The following is a 20,393-nucleotide window of genomic DNA, read 5'->3' on the forward strand; positions in this document are numbered from 1 at the left end:
TCTGCCATCCACATGCTGGGTGGTCTTGGATGCTTCCCGCAGTAAAACAAAACCCCACGCGGAGCCTGCTCTGCAGGGGGTTCTTTCATCTGCAGTGGGGTGCTCTCAGGACATGGCTTGACCAACTCCCAGGAGCCCAGGAGACCTCAAGAGGAGCCAGGCCTGAGAGGGTAAGTACGACCCGTGCTTATTTCCCTGGTGAGTACACAGACCACCATTGTTAATAGGCTATGGTTGCTGTCTGTTACAGGGTGCTTGGCAGAACCCGAGAAGGCCACATTTCAAACCATGGGCAATATGATCAGGGGTTGGAGACCCCGGGCTTGTTCCAGCCCCAGTGGGGCACAAGCCTGCATGGCTGAGCCTGGGCTGCACTGCAGTCCCCAAGCCTCCAGGCCTGCGCAGGCCCGTGTTCCTCCCCGACCCCATTCTGCTGTTTGAGCACCAGCTCCCTCAGAGCCACCACCAGCCTTCAAGATGGCTCCTGCCAAACCTGCATCAACTGGCAGGGCCTGAAGGGAGCCAGTGGCCTCCCGTAGGACTCACAGCCACGGCTGGGCTTCTTTTCCTCCGTGGCCACCAGAGCCCAGGCTGAACCTCGCCCCGTGGCAGTGTGCCGAGGCAGGCTTCAGGAGCGGCTCTGCGGCCCGTGTCTGCGCCGTGTCCCCATCCGCCTCCCTCGGGCTCTCCACCCACTCCAGAAAGCAGAGCCACGTGAAAGCGTCTTCAAGGCACCATGAAGACGCATCCTGGAGGCTGCGGTGTCTGCAGCACTCAGGGAGAACCCCCCAACGTCACCTGTGTCCCTCCCTCTTGGCCACAGAGCCCACAGAGTCCAAGTCGGGACCCCGCAGCCAAGGTCACAGTCACAGGTTGGTGCCCCAGACCGACCCTCCCTCCGACACGCAGGACACCTGCTGCCGCACCCGCACTGTCACGCACTCGCGCTTCTCACTGATCAGCAAGCTGTGTCCAGCCTTGGGAGGCTCTGACCAGGAGGCCACGCCTGGCAAGACTCTGGGCTCCCGGGACTTAGCCTCAAAACAGTTCAAAGGAAGAGAAACCCTGAAGCTGATCTTAGCAAGCAATACCTCGAGCTGTTCTCTCTGTGGACTAGCTGCTGCCCCCTGACAAGGAAAGGAGCAGGAACTAACAACTGGCCTTCCCTCCCATCCACCCCGGGAAGTGGGAGCAGGCGGGGAGCGGGAGGGAGCCCGGCTGCGGCACCAGCCGCTCAGGATAGCCAGGGCCCCAGGGCCACAAGGCCACTCTGCCTGTGCCAGCCCAGTCTGAGCCCTGCGCCCGTCTGCTCACCCGCCTCCAGCTCCGAGCAGGAGCCCAGGAGGCACAGGGCCACAGCTGCCAGCACAGTCCCACCCAAGTTCGCATCTGTCAGACTCATCTCTCCAAGCTTCATCCAGAACGTGCTGAGAGCTTCTGCAGGACGACCCGATTAAAAATGGGCAGAGGCTTTCTCCAAGAGGATATTCAAATGGCCAATAAGCACAAGGCAAGACGCCCAACATCACTGATCTCAGGGAACTGCAGATCAAAACGAGAGGCCGTCCACACACATGAGGGCAGCTCCTAGCACACAGTAGGAAATGACCAGCGCTGGCCAGGCGTGACCTGACCATAACCTTGTGCACTGTGGGAGGGGACTCAAGTGGCAGAACCCCAGTGGGAAACAGGACGGAGGTCCCTCGGAAATTTCCAATGCGATATCATATGACGTAGCAATTCCACTTCTAGAATAGATCCCAAAGAACCGGAAGCAGGGACATTTGTTTCTTTGTTTTAAAATTTTTTTATTTGTTCTTTTTAGATACACATGACAGTAGAGCATATTCTGACATATTACACATGCACAGAGAGCAACTTGCCATTCTTAGGATGTGGAGTTACACTGGTCACGTATTCATGTATGAACATAGAAAGTTATGTCCAACTTGTCTACTGTCTTTCCTGTTTCCATGCCTCTTACCTGCATTCCCCTTTGTCTAATCCAATGAACTTCTACTCTTCCTCTTCCTTACCGCCCCCTCTTATTGTGTTTTATCATCTGCCTATCAGAGAGAACATTTGGCCTTTTGGTTTTGGTGATTGGCTTATTTCACTTAGTGTGATATTCTCCAGTTCCATACATTTTCTGGCAAATGCCATAATTTCATTCTTCTTTAAGGCTAAGTAATATTCCATTGGGTATATATATATATATATATATATATATATATACCACATTTTCTTTATTCATTCATCTGTTCAAGGGCACCTAGGCTGGTTCCATAGCTTAGTTATTGTGAATGCTATAAGCATTGATGTGGCTGCGTCACTGTCGTAAGCTGATTTTAAGTCCTTTGGGTATATGCCGAGGATTGAGATAACTGGGTCAAGTGGTGGTTCCATTCCAAGTTTTCTGAGGAATCTCCATGCTGCTTTCCACGGTGGTTGTGCTGATTTGCAGTCCCACCTAGCAATGTAGGAGTTGTACCTTTTTCCCCACGTCCTTGCCAACATTCATTGTTACTTGTATTCTTGATAATTGCCATTCTGACTGAAGTGAGATGAAATCTCAGTGTAGTTTTTTGCTTTTTGTTTTTGCTTTAGTTGTGGATGGACACAATACCTCTATTTTGTTTATTTACCTTTATGCAGTGCTAAGAATCGAACCCAGTGACTCACACATGCTAGGCAAGCACTCTACCACTCAGCCACAACCCCAGCCCTCTCAATATAGTTTTAATTTGTTTTCCCTAATTGCTAGAGATGTTGAACATTTTTTGTATTTATTCGTTGGCTGTATTTCTTCTGTGAAGTATCTGTTCAGTTCCTTAGCCCATATATTGATTGGATCATTTGTTTTTTTGATGTGAAGTGTTTTGAGTTCTTTATATATCCTGGAGATTAGTGCTCTATCTGAGGTGCAGGAGGTAAAGATTTTCTCCCACTCTGTAGGCTTTCTCTTCACACTTCTGATTGTTTCCTGTACTGTGAAAAAGTTTTTTTAGTTTGCTACCATCCCATTTATTGATTCTTTCCTTTTTTGGTACTGGGGATTGAATTCAGGGGCGCTTAACCACTGAGTCATATCCCCAGGCCTTTTTTGGTATTTTATTTAGAGACAAGGTCTTGCTGAATTGCTAAGGGTTTCATTAAATTACTAAGGCTGGCTTTTGAACTCACAATCTTCCTGTCTCACCCTCCCGAGTCACTGGGATTAACAGGTGTGCACCACCACACCTGGCCCGTGTATTGATTCTTGATTTTGCTTTTTTTTTTTTTTGGTTGTACTGGTGATTGAACCCAGGGCCCTGTGCTTGCAAGGCAAGTACTCTACCAACTGACCTATATTCCCAGCCCCTTGATTTTGCTTCTTGAGCTTTAGGAGTCTTGTTGAGGAAGTCAGTTTCTAAATCGACATGATCAAGAGTTTCTTCCAGTAAGCACAGGGTCTCTGGTCTAATGCCTAGGTCCTTGATCCACTTAAGTGTTGTTTTGTGCAGGGTGAGAGACAGAGGTTTAATTTCATTTTGCTACAGAGGGACTGCTAGTTTTCCCAGCACCATTCGTTGAAGAGGTTATCTTTCCTCCAATGTATGTTTTTGGCCCCTTTGTCTCGTATGAGGTAACTGTATTTATGTGGGTTTGTCTCTGTGTCTTCTATTCTGTACCACTGGTCTACATGTCTGTTTTGGTGCCAATACCATGCCATTTTTGTTACTATGGCTCTGTAGTATAATTTAAGTTATGGTATTGTGATGCCTCCTGCTTCACTTTTCTCACTAAGGATGACTTTGTCTATTCTGGACCTCTTATTTTTCCAAATGAATTTAGTGACTGCTTTTTTTATTTCTACAAGAACATCATTGCAATTTTAATAGGAATTGCATTAAATCCGTATAGCACTTTTGGTAGTATGGCCATACTGACAATATTAATTCTGCCTATCCAAGAACATTGGCGATCTTTCCATCTTCTAAGGTCTTCTTCAATTTCTTTCTTTAGTGTTCTATAGTTTTCATTGTAGAGGTCTTTCACCTCTTTAGACAGACTGATTCCAAAATGTTTTATTGTTGTTGAGGCTATTGTGAATGGGGTAGTTTTCCTAATTTCTCTTTCAGTTGATTCATCACTTTTGTATAGGAACAGAATTTCTTTATGGGTGTTCATTTTATATCCTGATACTTTGCTGAATTCATTTATGAGTTCTGTAAGTCTTCTGGTGGTTTTTTGGGTCTTATAAATATAGAATCATGTCACTGGCAATCATTTCAGTTCTTCTTTTCCTCTTCAATTCCCTTTAATGTCTTTCTTCTAATTGCTCTGGCTACGGTTTCAAGGATTATATTGAATAGGAGTGGTGAGAGTGAGCATCCCTATCTTATTCCAGTTTTTAGAGGGAATGCTTTCAATTTTTCTCCATTTAGAATGATATTGGCCTTGGGTTTATTATAAATAACTTTTACAATGTTGAGGTATGTTCCTGCTATCTCTAGTGTTTTGAACATGAATGCATGCTGTATTTTGTCAAACGTTTTTTCTTCAGCTCTTGAGATAATTATGTGATTCTTGTCTTTAAGTCTGTTGATGTAATGTATCACGTTTATTGATTCCTGTATATTGAAACAACCTTGCATCCCCGAGATGAACCCACCTGATCTTGGTGCACTATCTTTTTAATATGTTTTTGGATGCTTCGCCAGGATTGCATTAAGAACTTTTGCATCTATATTCATCAGGGATGTTTGTCTAAAGTCTTTTTTCCTTGATGTGTCTTTGTCTGGTTTGGGTATCATGGTGATAATAGCTTCATAGAATCAGTTTGGAAGGGTTCCCTCATTTTCTATTTCATGGAATAATTTGAGAACTATTGGTGTTAATTCTCTTGGGTGAAAATCCATCTGGTCCTGGGCTTTTCTTGGTTGGTAGGCTTTTGATGGTGTCTTCAATTTTATTGCTTGAATTTGAACTGTTTAATTTTCTGTGTCCTCCGATTCAATCTGGGTAGATCATATGTCTCGAGAAATTTGTCAGTGTCTTCAAGATTTTGTATTTTATTAGAGTATACATTTTCAAAATAGTTTCTGATTATTGTCTTTATTTCAGTAGTATCCATCGTGATATTTCCTTTTTCATCATGAACTTTAGTAATCTGAGTTTTTGCTCTCCTTCACTAGTTTGGCTAACGGTTCATCAATTTTTTTCTTCAAAGAATCAAATTTTTGTTGATTTTTAAAAATTTTTTTGTTTCAATTTCACTGATTTTTGGTTCTGATTTTAATTATTTCCTGCCTTCTACTGCTTTTGGTTTTGATTTGTTCTTTTTCCAGGGCCTTGAGATGTAATGTTAGGTTATTTATTTGTTGACTTTCAATTCTTTTAATGTATGAGCTCAATGCGATGAACTTTCCTCTTAGTACTGACTTCATAGAGTCCCAGAGATTTTGATATGTTGTATTGCTATTCTCATTTCCTCTAAGTATTTTTTATTTCATCCCTGATTTCTTCTGCTATGTCTTCGTATTTGCTAAGAGTCGGACACCCAAGTTCACGACAATGCCAGGGCTCCCTCAGCAGACGAATGGATGAGCAGAGTGAGGTCTGCCCTGCAGAGGAATGTCACCAGCCACAGGAAGAGATCTGAGTGTTCACTGGGAACTCTGACACACGCCACAACATAAGCCAGTCACAAAAAGGTGAATACCGCAGACTGTTCTCATGGTCAAAACCCCTGCTTACAGAAAGTAGAGGGCTTGTCAGGTGCCAGGGAGAGGGCCAGGGAGTTCCTGTGTACGGGGCTGAGCTCCAGTTCAGCAAGATGGAAACAGCATTAGGGATGGATGGAGAGGGGGGTGCACACTGTGAAGTGCTCCGTAACACCAAGTTGATGCCTAAAGGTGGTAAAAATGGCAATTCCGGTCATGCGTACCTCGCCACAGTCAGAAATGGAAAAAACTACTTGGCTACTCTCAGCTTTTTGCACTTCCATGAATTTTTTTTTTTTTTTTTCACTTCCATGAAAATTTTAGAGTTATTTTCTTAATTTCCACAAAACACCTGTTGGCATTTTGATTAAAATGCATACAGTCATTCTCTAACTGTGTCCATAACTGACTGTGCATTGCCACAGCTCCAGGACACGATGCAGCTGAGTGGAGGAGTGTGTGCGCAGCACCAATGAGGCCCTGGGCTCCTCCCAGCACCACCAGCATCTGTCTATCAACCTGCTCAATTCACTCGTGCTCGTGTTTGGACTGTCTAGGTTGCAATCACATCATCTGAGAAAAACATTCTCATTTCTTCTTTGCAATCTGTCTAGGCTTCTACTGTTTTCACCTCCTTAGTACATTAACTAGGACTTCCAGTAAAAATTTAAATTGAAAAGTAAGAGCAGACGCCTTCCTCTTGCTCCAGATCTCCAAGGACAAACTGACACAGGATGCAGGCCATGGGGTTTCCCATACATTTATCAGATTAAGAAAGGGCCCTTTATTCTTGCTGTGTTAAGTTTTGTTTGTTTTACCATAAAGGAGTTCTGAATTTTACCAAATGTCTTTCCTGCCTCTGTTGACATTAACATACACTTTTTCTACCTTACTCTGCTAATGTGGTAAGTTATATTGACTGATATTCAAATATTAAAAAATACTATATCTTTGTAATAAACACTGTGTTTGTTACCCTTTTTATAAACTGCTGAACTCCACTTGCTAATGTATGGTTTAGGATTCTCATGGCTATTGTTGGTGAGCTTGCTTGTAACTTTCCCTCCTTCTAAAGTCTCAGTCAGATTTTTGGTACCAAGATTATGGTGACCTCCTAAGACGAGCTCGGTTGTGAGTTGAGTTGGCTTGTTTTCTGTTGCATAAGCTGCTATTCTGACCAGTTACTGTCTAGTCATTACTCTGGCCCTTGTCCATGCTTGTGATGACTTCTGCCTCCTTTCCTCAGTAATCTAGGCACCATGAAGCTATAAGCATGGCTGTGCCAAGTCCCACAAGTTTAGACAGGTGGTATTTTCATTATTATTTGGTTCAAAATATCTCTTAACTTCTCAGAATTTCCTCTCTGAACTTGGGGTTAGTGCACACTGCGCTGCTCACTGAGCAAGCCTGTGGAGAGCTGCCTGCAGCTGCCTCTCATCCACTCGTGCTGTGGCAGAGAAGACTGCACGATCCCAGACTTCAGCACCGAAAAACAAACAAACACACAAACAAAAAAAACTGCATGGCTAAGCCAGGAGGACCCAAATTCACAGCCAGCCTCAGCAACTTGGCAAAGCCCTAAATAATTTAGTGAAATCCTCTCTCAAATAAAAAATTAAAAGGGCGGGAATGTGGTTCAATGGTAGAGCACCCTGGGTTCAAATCCCCCTTTCCCCCTAAGAAAGAGGAGGCTCAGGCAGGAGAGCCTGGGTTTGCCACACCTGAGGTGTGGAATGAGGACGGAAGCCCCAGCTGGGATTTTCCCCAGACTGGAGGCAAGAGACCCGCACCAGCCAGCCAGCTTCCTTCTAGCGCTGAGGATGTCAGGGCCCAGGTGACCACCTCTGAGGCAAGGGAAAGCACAGAGCAGCGGAAGCCCTCTCGGTGGCACAGCGACCTGCGACCTCCCCACTGCACAAAGCTTTGCACGTGGGCTTCCCTCTCCTGGGGACGGACCTGCGAGGACGTCTCGCAGACAAACCAGACAGCCTCCCTGGCAGAAGCCTCACCTGAGGACAGGAGACCAGCCACTTGGCTGGGTGCCGTCAGCAACAGCCCTGCCCTCAAGTCGGAGTAGCCGGGCAGGCCGTGGCCAGCCCCTCATGCGGCCTTTCCTTTCAGTCCTACTGTGTGCTTGGGGAGCCAGGCAGGAGTGGAGAGCGTGCTCCTACTCCCCAAGTGTCCACCACTGCAGGGTGGACCAAACACTGGGCACACTCCAAGCAGAGTGCCGCACTAGCCCGCAGTATCCCTCAGAGCTGCAGCCACGCCGGGAAGTCCTGAACACTCAGGCCCGTGTTTGGACAGTGGCAGGACAAGACCCGTAGCGTGGCTGCGTTTACTAGCATTCAAACCCACGAAGGGACTGTGAGAGGGGGTGTGCCGGGCCAGGGTGGGAGATGGGAGAGCAGGCAGACCCCGGGCCTGTCCTGCCCCTGCCGCCAGGTGGGGGTGCGACGTCCATCCATCCACACGCCCAAGGCACAACCGGCTCCCGGCGCCCGTCAACAGCACTCGCGCCTGGGCTGCGACACGTGTCCCTGCCACGTAAGGATGACAACCGGTGGACTGAGGGCAGGCACAGGGTGGGGGTGGGGGCTTTGTGACTTCCACTCGAGTTTTCTGTAAAACCGAAATTTCTCTCGAAAAATAAATTCACTATTTTTTTAAAAAGAAATAAAAGATAAAAGAGGCCCCAGGAGGATATGCCCTCAGGGCCAACACCACTCCTCTAGGAAGCTCCCTGGGATCCGGCGAGCCCTGTCTACACAGCACCCCTATGCTGAGGGGCAGGGGTGCCCACAGGCGCGTCCAGGGCGGCAAAGGTGCAGCAGCATGTGGGGAACTCCCTGGGAAGCCACGCTCCCACGAGGAGCAGAAAGCTTCTCTAGGGCGACTTTCAGCTTCGGCACCTTGAGCAGAGGAACGCACCCACCTACCTCTAGGTCATCGAGGGAACGCGTGATGCTGACCCTCTTGGATCTTCCGAACGACCTCCGCAGTGAGGCGCGTTGAGAAGTCTGGGCAAACCCAGCTCCTCGTCCGAACTTGGAGCCCTAGACAGAAAGAAAAAGGCGTGTCAGGAGGTCCCCCCAGAGAGCTGTCAGCTTCCCGGGGGCTGCAGAGGAGCACAGAGGAGCGCGAGGCCAGGAGGCACAACCAGACGGGGCGCCACCCCGGGCGAGCTTCGCCACACGTTTTACACCCACAGAAACACAAAGCTGGGGAAGCGTTGTCTCAGGACTTCCAGATATCACTCTGCCAGTTACCAGCTGTCTGCCCGATGACACCTCCCAGCCCCACTCTCTAACTCCAAGATGGCACAGGACCGTCTGCCCCAAAAGAGCCAAAGGAAGAGCACGGGGACGCACAGCGAGTGGGAAGCATGGGGCAGAGGCCACACTTTCCAGAGGCTCCGGCACTTCAGGACACACCACCGACCAAGGACCAGCCAGCACTGACGTGTGACACAGCAGCTGGCAAGACTGCAGCTCCTCCTCTCGTGGACTGAGACGTCTTCCTGGTGCTCAGCACACCAGACACTTCCAACATGGAAGCCATCGATGCCAATAACAAAAGTCGCACAAGGGGATTCCCCAAACACCTTGGAACCTGAGACCCCTCTCTGGCAGGAGGAGGGTGCCAAGTTGTTTCTGGGTCACCTGAAGATGGTGCCCACCCATGGGAACCCCTGCAGCAATTCCCTGTAAACCTCTAGCGGTTGAACTCTGGTGCACTGCTGCCTTGCTCTGAGCCACACAGGAGTGACATCCTGGCCACGGACTGGCCCTCTCACCCCCACCTGTGACAGAGGCAGCAAAGAAGCAAGGCTCTGGCCTTCCAGAGTCCTCCAAGTACAGCCTTGGTCCACCTGCTGGCCCATGCGCCCGGCCCACCTCCTGCTGCTCCCCCAGCCCCAATACTCTTCCTGGCTCCAGGTCTCTAGAGATCCAAACGCCCTGCACAGACCCCACCCTTGGCCCCTCCATCATCCTCAGCATCAGGATACATCCTTTTCCCACATGGCCACCCAGCCCCACACTTGTCCCCGCCCTCCTCGGTCATCTCAATGCCAAATGCCCCCCAGCCACCAGCCTCTGCCTTCCCACCCTCTTCCCCTAGCACCTCACCCAAAACTCCTTATCAGGATCTCCAGTCCACCAATGCCTGGAGTCTCAGAGTCCCTGCCCCTACTCCCATCCTCTCGTCCTCTCAGCCAGCACAGGGCCACAGGCCACCACAGACCTTGCACACAAAGTCCCCCTGTCCCCCTCTAAGAAATACAAAGTTTGGTGGTCCATATTCAGACATCAGTGTTCAGCCTTACCTGTAAAACAGGAATGTAATGAGGGAGTTGGAGGGGAGATAGAGAGATTGGAAAGTTACAGAAGTGTTTAGCACCAGCCTATGGATGTGACGGGTCCAAAGCCCATGCCCCTGAACCAGCCCTTGACAAACAGGAGGTAAGCAGGAAGGCCTGACCAACAGAGAGGACCTCTCCATTAAGAAACAGTAACTGAGGTACAGAAGTAAGAGCTGTGTCCGTGCCAAGGGCACTCGATCCAGGAAGACTCCCACCAGGAGAACAGGGAGGTGGGAACAACCAAAGGTACATTTCTTTAAATAACCCAATAGGAGACAGTAAGCCCCAGGTGACATCGGGAAGACTGTGTGCCCCATAGTACTCAGTCAATGAGGAACCAGGGAGGGACTCCCCACACGAGGAGACAGCTGGATATAACGGCTCTGGGTGTCCTGCGTCCCTGGACGCAGTTCTTGCAAGACCGTCAAGCCTTGATTTTTGCTATAGCTCGTGCCTCTCGGTCCACTCTGTGGATTGGATTTGGACAGGGAGCCCATTTCTCACATCCCCAAACCCACATGCACTGGTAAAACCCCAGCAACAGTCAGGCAGGCTGCAGAGCAGGGGACAGGCAAAGCAAGGCCACGCTGTGGGGACACTTGACGAAGGCCATCAGAACACACAGCTGGATGGACAGGCAGTTGGGGATCTGTGAGCAAAGGAAAGCTGAAGGGAGGGTGGAGGAGGAAAGGGGGGGCAAGAACAGCTGCAGAGGACAGCGGGGCCTGAAGGGGGCGGCCAAGGCCCTCCTCTCAGAAGATGTCAACGCCACCAGGAATGAGGTTCTGGGACAGGGGCAAGTCCACCTCTGCCCACAGAATCCCACTGCCCAACAGAGTGAACACGCCTTTCACCTGGGGGTGCAGAGCAAGCACCCCACATGCTATCACCTGCCAATACCCACAACCAGCAGGTCCTGAGCACACACTAGCCTCCCACTACGGGGACACACATGAGTGCCACCCACGGAAAGGGTGGCGGAATGTGCTGGGCGCACAGAAAGGAGCCAGACTGGACACCCTCTCCTGTGCCAGGTGCAACAAGAACACAGAGGACAGCCACCACATCCCGTGGTGGAGCCCACCGGGGAAGCAGAGGCAACAGCTCTCTGGGAAGCCAGTGCAGTTCTGGTACAGAGCAGCAAAGGGCAGCCCTGGATGCAGGTGGAGCTGGTGGCACCATCTTCGGGGCAGGCAAGGGCCCCACGCCCAGAGGCTGCAGCTGCCATGTGGAGAGGCACCCTCTTTGCATCCACCACAGCCAGACCCTGAGGAAAGCCCCCCAGAGGGCTTCCGGTTACAGGCAGCACAAAAGCAAGACCAGCAGGGGCCAGGGTGGAGCTAAGCACCACAGGGCCTCTCCATAGCCATGGCCACTCAAGACAGGTTCACTCCAAGACAGCTGTGCGGGAAGACCTGCTTATCCCCAGCTGAGGAGGGCACATCTGCACAGGCAGCATCTCTGAGGCTTGAGCCTGGGCACCCTTCCCGCCAGGTGCTCGGAGGCCAGGCATCCAGACCGACATGGGTTCCTGCCTCCTGCTGGGGGTGGTGAGCCTCTGGCTCATCATGTGTCTTGTCCCTGATGGCACAGGCCTGGCTGTGACAACCGAGAAAGCTCTGCTGTGGACATGACACTCCTGGCTCCAGGGAACCCGCACTCCCTGGCGCAGGCTGTGAGCTGCAGGCAGACTCAGGTCCACACCTCCCCCCGCGCTCACACTGAACAGCGCGTCAGGTCACTTCACTGGGGTCCTTGCTATCAAGTAAAGAATGTGAGATTCTCAAGACACACTTGTCAGAGAAATTCATTGTTCAAAAACTTGCCCAAAGTCATAGCTCAGTGGTAGAGCTTGCCTAGTATGTGTGAGGCAATGGGTTCAATTCTCAGCACCACATAAAAGCAAACAAACAAATAAATATACATTGACAACTAAAAAAAAAAAAACAAAAAAAAAACTTGCTCAAAGCTGATTCTAACTCTAAAACTGAATCTGGTCTGAGGGCCCAGCACCTCAGGACTGGCCTCCCCTCCTGGCTGCCTGCTCACACCTTCAGGGGCTCCAGCAGTGCCCTGCTGTTGCTGAAGCTGTGGGGCCTGTCCTGCCACACAGACTCTGGGCTCCCAGCTAGCCCCTCAACCTCATCCCCTCCTGCACTCGGTCAGGCCCTGACCGAGGCAGACTCCCCAGGGTCCCTCCCCTGCCTTCCTGCCACCACCAAGACTGCACACTGCTGGCATCTGCACCTACCCGCTGTGGACCGGCACATCCATGAGGGCGGCAAGGACCTCTGGCTTCGGCTTCTGTCTGTTCCCTTTTCACACCTGCCGCCCAGCACAGTGCTCAGCACCCAGGACTTGTTGAGAGGACCAAGGAGAAGGTGCTCAGTGGTGTTTAGGAAGCCAAACAACGTGGGGGCTGACTGCCTAATAGCGGGGGCGAGTCACCCCAGTCCAAGGTCGGCCCAGCAGCCGTGCAGATGGCATGGTTTTGTCGCAGCGCAAGTGTGAACACAGGAAACGTCCACAGTCTACCGCTAACCAGAAGGTCAAAACCTCTGTATGAAATGACTCCATTTTGTACAAATTATACAGCTAGTCAGTACTTTCCGCAGTTAGGGGAGTGGGTAATGAACCCATGGCTTTGTGATGAGAAAAAGCTTAATTCATGAAACTCAGGTGACTGCACAGGAGACTCTGCGCAGGACAGCATGGCCACACCTGCCAAGCCGCCCCGCTGCAATTGGCTTGAGAACCTGTACCCCAGGGCAGGCAGGGGGGAGCCTGCACCCAGTTACACACAGACAGGTTGTGAGATTTGGAAATGGAAAGAAGAAAGACAAATCTAACAGTCCAGCAAAGAGAAAGACATTCCTGCAGAGAACTAAATCAACTCCGGGAATGAATGCAAGTGACTGAAGTGACATTAACCAACAGAGGAAACCAGCATTATTCGTTGTTTTCTCAAATTGAGAGTCCATCATCCTGGCAGAAGGAAACAGAAGGTGTGAACTTCCACAGATAGGTGGGCATCCCCTGCTGGTCCTGCACAGTCCAGACTCTCCCCTGAGGGCTAAATAGTAGACAGCACTTCCTATAAAGCAGCCTCAGGACACAGGCTCCTCTGCAAACCACTGACTAAGGTGGGAAGGCCCTTAGAGGCCAGCAGGGCCCACAGGAGTAGCAGCAGCGTCTGCACAGTCACCCTGAGGCAGACGCCTGGGGCAGCCACATCACCTCACTGCCCAGAATCCACACAAGGCCCGAGCCCAAGTGCCCAAGTTGGCAGGAGGCCAGCCAGCTTCAAGGATTGCCGAAGGACCCCAGGAGGAATCACCCATTTGGTGCAAAGGTGCCATCTCAAAGTGCAAAGGTGCTGGCTGGGCTCCCAGGGAGGGCTCCTCTCTGCTGTCGCCCACCACACAGGAGGCCCAAAAGGCACGGGCCCCCCATAGAAAACAGCTAGAAATGAGGTAAGGGTGGAACCTAGTCTGCTGACGCCTGCCCACTGCCCTGGGGCCGAACCATCAACCCCTCTCTGGGCCAACAACACATTCTCCCCTGGGACCCCCAATGCAGGGCAAGAAGTGACCAGGTAACTAGCTAGTCCAATCCTTAGGCGACAGATGAGAACAGAAGCCACAGAGGACTGTCCAAGGTCAGAGCAGGGCGGCTGGTCTGAAGTCCAGATCCTTTTTTTTCGGTGGGAGAGACAAGGGATTGAACACAGGGGTTCTTTAAACACTGAGCCACATTCCCAGCCCTTTCTATTTCTTATTTAGAGACAGGGTCTCGCTAAGTTGCTGAGGGTGGCTTTGAACTTGGGACCCTCCTGCCTCAGTCCCCCGAGTCACTAGGATAACAGGTGAGTCTTGTTCTACTACTGCACTGTGCTTTTGGGATACTTTTGTAACTCTGCCATGTAATGAATATAACACAAAATGTGCCATCTTGACCACTGGGGTAGCACCAGGCACTTTCATGGTGCTGCTCAACCATCACACTGTCTCCAGAGCTTTCTGTCTTCCCAGTGGAAGCTCCATCCCATGAACACCAGCGCCCACCACCTCCCCTGCGCATGGGCTCAAGGACTCCGGGTCCTGGGTGTGTGGAAGCGGCTCATCCTGCTCGGTGAAGGCCTCAGGGCCCATCCTGCCAGCATGCCTCAGGATCTCCTTCTGAGAACCATGGTGCTCCAGGTAGGGTGGCTGCTCTACACTGCTCCTTCCCCTGGGTGGACGCCGGGCACCTCCCTGTCCCACCTGTAGTGCTGATGCTGCTGTGTCCCCGGCCCATCGAGTCTGCTTCAGGTTCCAGGTACACGTCAGAAGTGGGATCGCTGGATCACTTGGGTATCTACTCTGAATTTCTTAGGGAACCACCACACTGGGGTGGCCACACCATTGACATGTCCAGCAGTGCTTCCTCCCACTGCTGTCACTCTCCTGCTGGGCGTGCATTGCACTGGTCCGGGCTGGTCCTCCTCTGGTGGACTGCGAGGCCAGCGTGCGTCCACATGCTGCTGCCACGTGAACACCTTCTCTGGAGCAACGTCTGTGTGGGTCCTATCCCCCCTTTCTAGCTGGGTGCTTGCCACTGGCACAGAGTGTAGGGTTTTCCTACGTCACCTGGGCTAACCGGCACCCACCGTGCTGTCCATGAGTATGCCGCCCACCCTGTGCCGCTTTCCACTCAGGTGGTGAGCCTTTCGATAAACGCAACTTTCAGATTGTTGATGTAATGTGCTTTATGTATACTTTTTCTTTTGTTGCCTCCACTGCTAGAATTCAAAATCCCTAATCCAACCTAGACTACAGCCCCTGCAGGGCCAGGCTATGTCTGTCCTGGCCACACTGCCCCCACCCCTACCCAGTGCTGGGTACATAAAACACCCATCGGAATTTACTAGGCAAATAAACTCTAAGCAGAGACAACTTAGCCATGGCTGGCTCAAGATAAAGCTGGGGAATAAGACACCCTGGTAGTTAAGAAGCCCCAACATATTCCTGGGTATCTAGAAGCCACGTGTTCGAGAATGCCTAAGAAGGCCCCAAGTTCTCACCTCCGACCTTGAGAAGGAAGTGACGGAAGGGCAGAGTGCTGAAGGCACACCCCTGCACGCACACCGAGTCCCCAGCTGGCCTGGGAGACTGTCAGCATCTAAGGACACATCTGTCCAGTCACTAGCTGATCACAAGGCTAGCCAACCTCATGGACACATAACAGAATACACTTCACAGAATCAGTTCAGAGAAGTCACAGAACAAACCACAACAACCAGCAACCAACTGCTGGGACTAAGCTGAAAGGAGCAAGCATCCTCACCATGAGGGTCCTGTCTGGGGATCCACCTGGGCCACTCTTGTGGTATAGGAGACCCAGTATGGGCAGAAGGGGGTATGCATACCATGTAGCCAAACAGAGGGTCATGCCAGTCACCGACTGCCTGGCCTCCCTTCCTTGCCCAGCCTCTGATCCTGGAGCCAGCCCAGCTGGTCACCTGGTCAGTCCCCTCCCCTGGCTCAGCCTTACTCCAGGAAGCCTGACTGGCCAGGGGTCCCTACCTTTTGGACTATAGATCAGTTCCCCTGGGAAGTGCCTGCCCACTCAAGGCTAGAGAGCCAGTTCTTTCCCATTATGCACTCTGCTTCTGAAGACGTGCTTCCTGTTAGAAACCCTGTGCACAACCACGTGTGAGGCACACTAGAAAGTTCATGATGCTGCAGAGATAGCCTCTGAATGTTGTGAGAAACTGTGGATGGGGGCTCACATTTTGGACTTTGTATTCCTCTGGGCCTGCCCGAGTTCTCCTCTCAGAGTGCTGCTTGCTGCTTCTTGACCAGTCTGTTTCCCACAACAGGACACTTGGGCTGTGGCCAGGTCAACTGGTCCTGTTGCCTCATGGTAGGGTAGTCCCTGGGGGGCGACTTGCCAGCACTGACTTGCCACCTGGCTGTGGGCAAGGCTCTTGACATTCATGAAGCTTCACTTCCTTGCCAGGAAAACAGAAATAAAGTCACCTGCCTGATGGCATGGAGAATGCCTGCCAAGGTGAGATCGGGCCCTGGTGCTGTCATAAAGCAGCGGGTGCTTGCCTCTGTCCAGCACTGATGCTCCAGCTCCCCAGGGGCACTCCATCCTCCTGCCCCACTCCAGCCTGGCTGTGGCTGTAAACGGCCCTCAGTGGAGACAGCACTACAAAGAGCCCCAGGAGCAGTTCAGGACCCGCTGATTCCCAACGGGTTGAACTTCCCACATCACCAATCCTCAAGGGTCAGTCAGTTCACTTGCTAACCAGACAAAGGTACTGTGGGCCTCCCAGGCATCCTGAGGACTGTAAACCAGCACCGTAAATCATGCAAAGCACAACACTGTACGGTGCCCAGGCCACCACACTTCATGGGACGTGGGTGAGGGCCCCACAGTCCCGAAGAGCCAGGAGGATCTGGGTATTTCTCTACTTACACAAAGACAATGGAGAGAACACATTCTTAAATATGTGCTCAAGAGACCACAAATGTCCCATCTCAAGTAACAGTTTCCAGCCCATTACCCCCTGACCAGCCCAATGAAGACAGCCCCCAGGCTAGAGTGAGAGTGCTCCTGACCCCTCCACAGGGTGGGCTCCACAGGGAAGGAAGAGGACCCCTCCTTGAGAAGCCCAGTTGGGGTTTAGAACTGCCAGGAACATGAAAAATAAAAGTGAGACCCCACTAGAACAACCTATTAAACATACATTTCATTTTACCTTTAGAAAATAAAAAGAAAAGAATCAGGTTGGAAATCCATGGGATTACAACTGCTTTTCTTTAAAAAAAAAAAAAAAAAAAAAAAAGGTCCGTCCTCAGATACACCAGCACTTGAGCACTCGCAGGGTCACTGTGGAGAGGTGGAACTGCAGACCTATCCTCTCCCTCTCTGAAGCACTTTGTAACAAGGAAGCCCCAAGAGCTGAGGGGCCTCAGGTGAGAGCACACCACAGGCAGCCCAGCCAGGGCTTCTGCTCTATCCTGCCCTGGCCCCAAGCAGCCAGGAGCCCCCCATGGGGAGGAGCAGGGGGAGGACCTGGCCCAGGCTGAGAGTTGCCTTCCCTCTCACCCCACCTGCCCACCCAGACGTCAGGGCCACGCACGGCAGCAGGAGAATGAGAGCCATGGAGAGCCAGGGCTTCCAGGCAAGGCAGTCTGCAGCATGGGGCAGAGCAGATACCCCGTGGCACCTGCCAGGAGCCTCAGCCAAAGCCACGCCACCAAGTGCATCTGCCCTACATTACTGCCAGCAGGCTTACCTTCTTGTCGTCTTTGCTCTTTCTAACATTTCGATGGGGCCCAAAAATGTTTTGCATTCCAAAAGCTTTCCTGGCCCAGTCCCTCTTCTGGGAGCTCAGTGGGGCCTGCGTGAAGCTGCCTTCTACCCGGTAGCGGTCTGCGGGGATCTTGCTCATGGGAGGGGGCAGCGTGCCGCAGTTGACGCTGGACCAGCCGTCAGTGGAATCCGTGTACGATTCCTGGTCACTGGCATGTCCACACTGCCACTCCTGGAGCACGTGGACCGGGAGCCACCGCTGGCTCAGACCACAGCCAGCACCCACAGCACCCCTTTTGGAAGGAGGGACGGAACTCCGCAAGGAGGCCGGGGGCACCTCCATGTGAGAGGGTGGGCCTAGATGCTTGTTTAAGTCCAAGAACCTGTCCATCTGGGAGCCAGCCTCAAGTGGGGAGACTGCCTCAGAGTCCCGACAGAAGGCCCCATTCCAGGGCACACCCCAGGGCTGAGAGCCCCTCCCGCCCACCCCCTCCCACCCAGGGCCGCTGCCCAGGCCATGCCTGCTGGAGCTGGCACCCAAGTCAACCACCAGCACCCGGTTACTCTTCTCTTCCTGGTTGAAATTCCCAATGCCGCTGTCACTGTTGCTGCTGGTGCTATTATTCTGGTGGGCATCGGCATCCCCGTCCAGGAAAGCACGGGCCCGCACGCCCTCGATCAGCTCACCCATGTCTCGGTACAGGACCGAGATGAACTGAAGCACAGGAAGTGAGGATGCTGGGAACTCCAAACAGCCGCTGGTGTCAGGGTCGGCTGTGCAGGCAAACCCGAACCGCCGCGCGATGCCTTGGTGGATCTTGTGATGGAACAAGTCTGGGTCCACCATGAACACGTGGCAGGACGTCCGCAGGGTGCCCTCCTCCTCCTGCACCAGGCTCCCATCATCACTGGTCTGCATGGTCACCAGCCCGAAGAACCGCCTGTCGTCTGGGCACACGGCACTGAACGCCAGCTTCTCGGCCGGGTACTCGGCCACCACGCCGGCCTTGTCCGCGCACAGCTGCACGCAGTCATGCATGATCTTCATTGTCACCAGCGAGTGAATCTTCTGTTCTGCCCGCAGGCGCCGCATGCAGCCGCGGATGGCCTGCAAGCTGTCGCACTCCAGGTTGGAGCTCGTGGAAGGGAGCTCGATGGAGCCCAGGTAGCCCACCACCATGGCAACGTTCAGAATGCTCGCATCCAGTCCAAAGTCATCATGACTCTCTAGCCCCATGCTGAAAACTGAATCCTCGTTGATGACCTTTGCCACCTCCTCCTTGGAAAGCACTCCGGGATGTGGCGCACTCAGCCCCTCCAGGCCCAGGTCAGATCGTGTGGCAGCAGACTCCGACAGGGATCTCTGCTTCAGTTTCAAGGGCTCTGAACCACTCACACAAAGACCTGGGCTTTCAAAAATCATATTGAGAATCCCACCCGATTGCATTTCCTCCACGACTCTCTCTGCCCTGTTTATACCCAATGCCTTCGAGTCGAGTTTGGGCTTTAGCCAGCCTTTTCCCTCATAAAGTCCACCTTCCTCATCACTGGAGCACGACTCCAGGTGGCCGACACCCTCTCCAACCACCATGCGCAGGACACCAGAGCATTTCCCGATCAACTTCACCACGTCCTCATGAGAGGCTTTTCTCACGTTGATCTCATTGACAGCAAATATCTGGTCTCCCGCTCGGAGGCCAACGAAGTCAGCGGGGCTGCCCCTCATGACGCAGCTGAGCACACAAGGTGCCTGTCCAGAGAGGGTAAACCCGTAGCCAGCTCTGCCGCGGGCGACTTCCACACTCCGCACGCGCCTCCCTGGCTCGCCAGCCCTGTACATCCTGAAGCGCTCCCAAGATAGACAGCATGTCGCTAAGCCAGGGGATCCATGCTTCAGGGGTGCTCGAGGCTACCACAGTTCCTCTTGAAACAAGGCCCTAAGGAGGAAAGACAAAACAGCTTGTCACCGGTAGGCCCATCTCTACCACTGACAGGTACTATCCAAACATAAAAAGATGATTCTCAAGGAACGCCACCCCAGCTGCCACGTAAATGCCCATGGGAGGGAAGAGCAGCGTCTGCATCCGCCGCACTTCAAAGTGGAAAGAGAACCCTCCCTTCAAGCAGAAAGCACCTCTCAGGGATGAGGCCACCTCGGCCCTGGGGAGGTATGAGCAGGACTCCACAGAGCAGCCCCATGCGCAGCTGTGGGGACAGCAACAGGCCCCACTGAGCAGTCCCAGGAGTCACCACAGGTCACAAGTGTCCAGAGGCACCCCTCAAGTGGCAGAACCCAGCTGAACAGCAGGGCTGTCCTGGGGTCAAAGGCCCTGAAGATCATTCCATCCAATACTTGATTTGGTCACAAATCCCCTTGAAGCATTTCCCTCAGGAGACAGGGTCACTTTATGTTTTCTCATATCCCGCAATCCTCCCACAATTAATTTTTTTGAACAAAGTGTTGTGTGCAGAAAACATATTAGATTGAACACAACCTCAATTTATAAAGCTACAGAGGTCACACAACAGGATAGATAAAACAACGACCCAAAAGAGCAAGGAAATATAATTCTCATTTAATTATTCCAGGCAAGACTTTATCATTTAAAGTACTTACTGCATATCACTGAAAACAGATCTGTGTCAGGGTCCCCAGGCGCACCCCTGGGCCCGCGACCCAGGACTCAGCACAAGGCACCCTCACAGCTCTGGCTCATCACAGCAAAGGGGCTCAAAGCAGAATCAGCAGTGGGAGATGCATGGGGCCAAGTCCAGGAGCCCAGGTGGGAGTCCAGAGCCCCTCCTGGTGGAGGCTGGGGATGCACTTGACTCCCCAGCAAGGAGCTCTGGCAGCACGTGTGGCAGTGCCAACCAGGGAGCCCAGGAGGGACTCAGTGTCCAGGGCATTCACTGGGGCTGGTCCTCTGGGCACCTTGGAGGGTCCGTGCCAAAGCTCTAGACTCCCAGAGGCGGGGTAGGTGTCTACACAGACCTCACCGTCTACACAGACCACTGAGGCG

At 52.2% G+C, this 20,393-nt stretch overlaps 1 protein-coding gene across 5 annotated transcripts in view; it reads right to left on the reverse strand.

The window, feature by feature from the left end:
• The window catches only part of RGS12 (regulator of G protein signaling 12), a 96,496-nt gene that overhangs the window by 57,605 nt on the left and 18,498 nt on the right, over positions 1–20,393 (reverse strand). For all 5 annotated transcript variants that reach the window (XM_079154379.1, XM_079154381.1, XM_079154380.1 and 2 more), the window contains exons 2-3: positions 17,357–19,310; positions 8,645–8,761 (exon numbers count right to left, since the gene is read on the reverse strand). In XM_079154379.1, the coding sequence (XP_079010505.1) occupies positions 8,645–8,761; positions 17,357–19,213 (1,974 nt within the window). In that variant the 5' untranslated portion in view covers positions 19,214–19,310. The remainder of the gene's footprint in view (positions 1–8,644; positions 8,762–17,356; positions 19,311–20,393) is intronic.

The sequence above is a fragment of the Sciurus vulgaris genome (assembly GCF_902686455.1).
Source record: "Sciurus vulgaris genome assembly, chromosome: 9".
Lineage (NCBI taxonomy): Eukaryota > Metazoa > Chordata > Mammalia > Rodentia > Sciuridae > Sciurus > Sciurus vulgaris.